The sequence below is a fragment of the Helianthus annuus genome, chromosome 14, assembly GCF_002127325.2.
Source record: "Helianthus annuus cultivar XRQ/B chromosome 14, HanXRQr2.0-SUNRISE, whole genome shotgun sequence".
NCBI classification, from domain to species: domain Eukaryota; kingdom Viridiplantae; phylum Streptophyta; class Magnoliopsida; order Asterales; family Asteraceae; genus Helianthus; species Helianthus annuus.
This window is the reverse complement of record NC_035446.2, coordinates 10,439,248-10,444,284: the sequence shown is the minus strand read 5'-3', so window position 1 is coordinate 10,444,284 and position 5,037 is coordinate 10,439,248. Positions and strand designations below refer to the sequence as shown.

At 38.9% G+C, this 5,037-nt stretch overlaps 1 protein-coding gene across 1 annotated transcript; it reads left to right on the top strand.

Annotated features, from left to right (window-relative positions):
• The first annotated feature begins 3,889 nt into the window (after nt 1–3,889).
• Nucleotides 3,890–4,822, top strand: LOC110905280. Its single transcript, XM_022151128.2, has 3 exons — nt 3,890–4,022; nt 4,187–4,276; nt 4,410–4,822. The coding sequence occupies exons 1-3, from the start codon at nt 3,894–3,896 to the stop codon at nt 4,545–4,547; spliced, it is 357 nt and encodes a 118-aa protein (XP_022006820.1). The 5' UTR covers nt 3,890–3,893; the 3' UTR covers nt 4,548–4,822.
• The last annotated feature ends 215 nt before the right edge of the window (nt 4,823–5,037 follow it).

Sequence of the window (5,037 nt, the reverse complement as noted above, 5' to 3'; positions counted from 1 at the left end):
TTAGCTACTTCTACACTGATTTTAGAAAAGCTTGACGTGTCGAGCTGCACTGTACTTGACTTTGATTGTTGACCTGCAGCAGATGATGTTCCTCCATAACACGCATATTGTGGTTGTTGAGCAGGAGGAGGAGGAGGTGGTTGTACTGGATTTCCATACAGATCTGTGGTTGGAGGCGGCTTTACAGGAACTTGCACTGGATTGCCGTACATATCCGTGCTTGTGACAAACGCCGTTTGAAGTGGAGCATGTGAACCGGCTTTTGCAGATGAAGTAGTGGAGGTGCCATAATACATCTCTGGATTCTGTGGCACTGCAACTCTCTTTGCCTTCAACGTTTCTTCCTGATCCTTGTTCTCCAGAAGCTGCACGAAATCGTTGATATTGGTAGTTCTCAACGTTCCGTTGTACTTCAAGATTTCCAGGAAGTTATTCCATTGAGGCGGCAATGCATCGGCAAACTTCTTTACCACCTCTGTTGGAGTCGTTGTGACTTCAAAGTTTGTCAGCTCAGTAAGCAGGTGATAGAAACGGCTTGTCATATCTCCCAAGGACTCCTTATCCATACATGTGAAGCCATCGAATTCTTTCTTCAGTAGATCTCGTCGTAGTTGACGTGTGGCTTCATTACCTACTCCTCTTGTCTTCAATGCATCCCACAGCTTCTTCGTAGTCTTGAAACTGACGAACTGATGATAAATATCCTTGCTCAGTGCTTGAGTGAGAATAGCGTATGCTTTCTTTTCTAAGTCATACGTCTTCTTTTGATCCTCAGGAAGATCGGCAAATGTAGCTGTCGAAGAAGCAGCAACCTCGATAGTTTGATCGAATTCCGTAGTGAACCGCAACCACAACTCTGTATTTTGACCAAGAATGTACGTATGGAAACGATCAACCCATCCCGGATATTCATGAAGATGCATCAACTTTGGAGGCCTGTTCAAACTTCCGGTTTCACTTTCGCTTAGTAGAAGACTTTGAATACTCGGAGTTTGATTTGAAACAAACGCCCATTGACCAGCTGGAGTGGCGTTTGTTTGTGAGGATGTAGATACTGGCGATTCGGCCCATGATGGAGATTGACTGGTATTCATGTATTTTCCACTGTCTGGAGCCGGACTTCCCCACCAACTCGGATTCATGATAAATGAGCAAAATAAATGCTAAGTAAGAATGATCCGAAAGATACACAGCCGAAGGATTCTGGTCGAAAGATCTGAAATCACAGAAAATTGTTAACAATAAACAGATCACAATCGAAAGATATAATCTTGTTCGAAGGATCAACAGTACTCGAAGGATTACTGTTGACTCTCGAACAATGATTTCGAAAGATTCAAGAACTCGAAAGATTCCCTTTGAAAGATCCTTATCTTTCGAGCCAAATCCCTATCTTTCGGACAACAGATCTCGAAAGATTCACCAATACGAAGGATCCTAATCTTTCGGACACTAGTCTTTCGAAAAGATTCCTTTCTCGAAGGATATGTTTCAGACTTCGAAGGATGGGTCGAAGGATATTAATCTTTCGAGCCCTCCTTAGTCGAAAGATATCGAAGGATGATCTTTCGATGTTGAAAGATATCTTTCGAGAGCTCTGACACAAACTGACACAAAGTGATGGGTTGGTGAAAAGGTGACAGGTTGGTGAAGGTCAACTTTCGGCAAAAGGTATGGTCAGACGTACTTTCCCACCAACTTTGAAAATTTTGCCAAAAATGAAATCCTTATCTTCAACACCAGTCACCGGAATGTTAACCGGAGATTTAACCGGAAAATACAAAGTCACTTAAAACAATTTTTCAAGTTACCCAACCCACTTTAAACACTCCCGGTTAGTTTAGACACGTTTTTACTCAAAGAAAATACAGGAAAACAAGTAAAAACAGGTGCAAAACCAAGTGTTTCAACACACCAAAACTTGTAAAAACCCGGTTTTAAACAAGGTAAAGAGCGAGGCTCTGATACCACTTGTAGGTCCCTGTTTCGCGGAGGATTACGAACCTAAACCTTGTTATACAAACCTACTAGCGAGTGCGGAATCCAAGCTAGCAAGCAAACCGAGTTAGTAGCAAGTAGAGAAACAAACACACAAAGATTCACCGATTAACACTAGTCGTATTAATGCAATGAGGGTTTCGGTTACAAGCTCAATGTTTACAGAAGTGTTCTATAAACTCTCTAAGTGTGTGAGTGAGTTCTGGGCAGAATGCTCTCTAAGCTTCTATCTCTCGGGTGTGTGAAAATGGCAGAACTCTCTAACACTCAACACATGCATGGGTATATATACCCAGCTCAGCAGGTCTGCTCGAAGGATTCGACAGATGGTCCGAAGGATCATCTGTCGACCACATGTTACACGAAAGATCAGCATGGACCTCGAAGGATCATCCTTCGAGGTCTAATGGTCGAACCATGGTCGAACCATATCTTTCGATCACCTCGAAGGATCAGGTGTATCCTTCGAGGCTATCCTTCGATCAGAACATCTTTCAACTGTTGTCCAAGTCAAACCGGAGGATGGTTGACTTGGTCAACTTACAATACAAATCAGGACATCGTTTATATCAGACCGAATACAGACAAAGTACAGACACAAGTGCACCAACAAAGACTTTTCACAAATTCAAGATAAGACAAAACTTGTGACATCATCATGATGATGTCATGATGATGTGTCACCGGAAATAGGTTTGCGACTCTCCGTGCTTCGCGTGTCGAACTCTGGGGCGCACGACCGACGGATGAATGTGGTGACGTCAGCCTTGAGCCGGACCTAACCGCGTCGAAACCAATTTGAACCGAACCGAGTCGAGTCACGTCCACGTAAAGTGTATCAACAAAACCATCAAATTACCCCACCAAAACACCTATTTTTTCAACAAAAAAAAAAAAAAAAAAAAAAACGCAACTCCTAAACGTCCCAGACGAGGTGTCTAGGGCACCAAAGGTGTCTAAATTGGTAGGGAGGATGTCCAAATTGATTGACCTTTTGTATATCCTCACAATTCTTTGTGTATCACCAATTTACGACTCTTAGTTAAAAAAAAAAAAAACAAAAAAAAAACACAAATCGAAAAAAAATCATAACTACCTACATCATTCATGGGATACCGCTATCCATTGACAAGGACTTGGGTGTAAATTTCAGGTTTTTAGGGGTTACTAATTGTAATACACAAGTTAGGTTTCAGTATATAAAAGACGTGACGTGCTCCTACTAAAAATAAAACAAGCAGCGCTGTTCTTTCGTTCCAGCAGAATCCCTAATTCCTGCACCCAGATTGCATTTCAAATTTCATTACAATCAGGTAAGTGCAGTGTGAGAAAATCCAGGGCCTATAATCTCAGAAAGAAACATGGTCATCTGCAACCGGCCAATTGACAACTTTTTTCTAATTTTTATCTTGAAAGGTTCTAGAGAAACCCTAGTTTTTAGCTACGGTGTTTTCAGTTTTAGCAATTTTCTTTAAACTAAATTTATCACTTTTAATTTATAATCAAATATTCTGTGTCAAATTTATCACCTTATCCTTTAATCGGTGTAATTAGTTGATGATCTAATTCATCATTCTTATCACCTTTTTTTATTGAAGCTAGCATGTTCAATCTTACTAGTGATGTCATAATTTCATTAAGATTACCTGACTGGTTAATCTATAGTCCTTTATAAATGAACAAGCTTCACTGAATAAGTATATACTGATTCTTGATATCTTTTATTTGATAATCATTTATGTAATGTAAACCGTACTGTTGGGAACAAAATGTGGATTTAAGTATTTGAGTGTTGGTTATCTATCTAATTCTTGAATGTGTTGTGTTTATATTGTGTTACCCATTTTAGAATTTATATTTAACTGATCTGTATTGTTCTCAGCCTGGCATAAGATATGGCATCTTTAAACACTTTGGAAACCATGAACAGCAATGGAAAAAATTCCCATAATCCCAATCACGAGTCAACAAACATAAATGAGGAGAAGCAGTCATATTCCGCACCGAAAGTTTCTCAATCTAATGTAAGTATAGGATGGAAACATATAGCTACGACCCAATAACTTTTATTATTATTATTATTTTATTTATTTATGTTGTTATTATCAATATAATTTTCGTCAGCCGTTTTTATTATGTGCACTATTTACGGTTCACATAGTGCGTTTTCAAATCATTCGACACGCAGGGCGACGTTAATGAAACGGTTATAGCAAGTGATGACGAATACGCTATTGATGCTGACCCAATCTCATATAGCACACCATCCATGCAAAGGGTAAGCCTATAAACTGGTTGTCTTGGCTCGTTTTCTATGTGGCAATGCTATCTTAAGGGATTAATCCCACTCACATTATTCTTCTTGAAGTGATTTGAGAAAGTGTAAGACTAATAGTAATTTTTCAAACCAGGGTCGAAAAAGGAGAACATTACAGAAATCTATCGTAATAGGTACTTCAAGCATCAAAATCAGCCTTCCTGAACCCGAACGTACCGAAATTGAAGCCATGGATGCGGTGATTAATCTTGAACTTTTTAGTATCACTTGATTGTGTAAATATAACCTCCCATTACCCAATTTCACCATTACATGAACCACTTCTAGTATGGACTTGCACTAAACCAATGGTTCAGGTTTACAACAGGTGCATAACTACTATTTGATGGAAAACAATGTTCCACATTCAGACTTTATTGTTATGAACAAATCTAAAGCCTTATTTATTGGAATTTTGCTACAATTTTAATATAACAGTACACAACAAAACAAATTGGTCCAGATTTACAATAGTTTATCCTAACTTAGTATATTACTATGGTTGGTCTAGCCATTTCAAAGTCTAGATACACCCATGCGTACATTATACCCTGGAGACTCTTCCGTGCCTTGCTTAGGTAGCAGTGAACTGTTTAAAGGATTCTATCTATATAAATTTCTTAATTTTATTAAAAATAGGTAGTTGAATAGACTGTGTTCTTTTTTCTAGTTTCCATTTTGCTACAGCTTGATGTTTCCAAATTAGAAGTACATCGATTTCG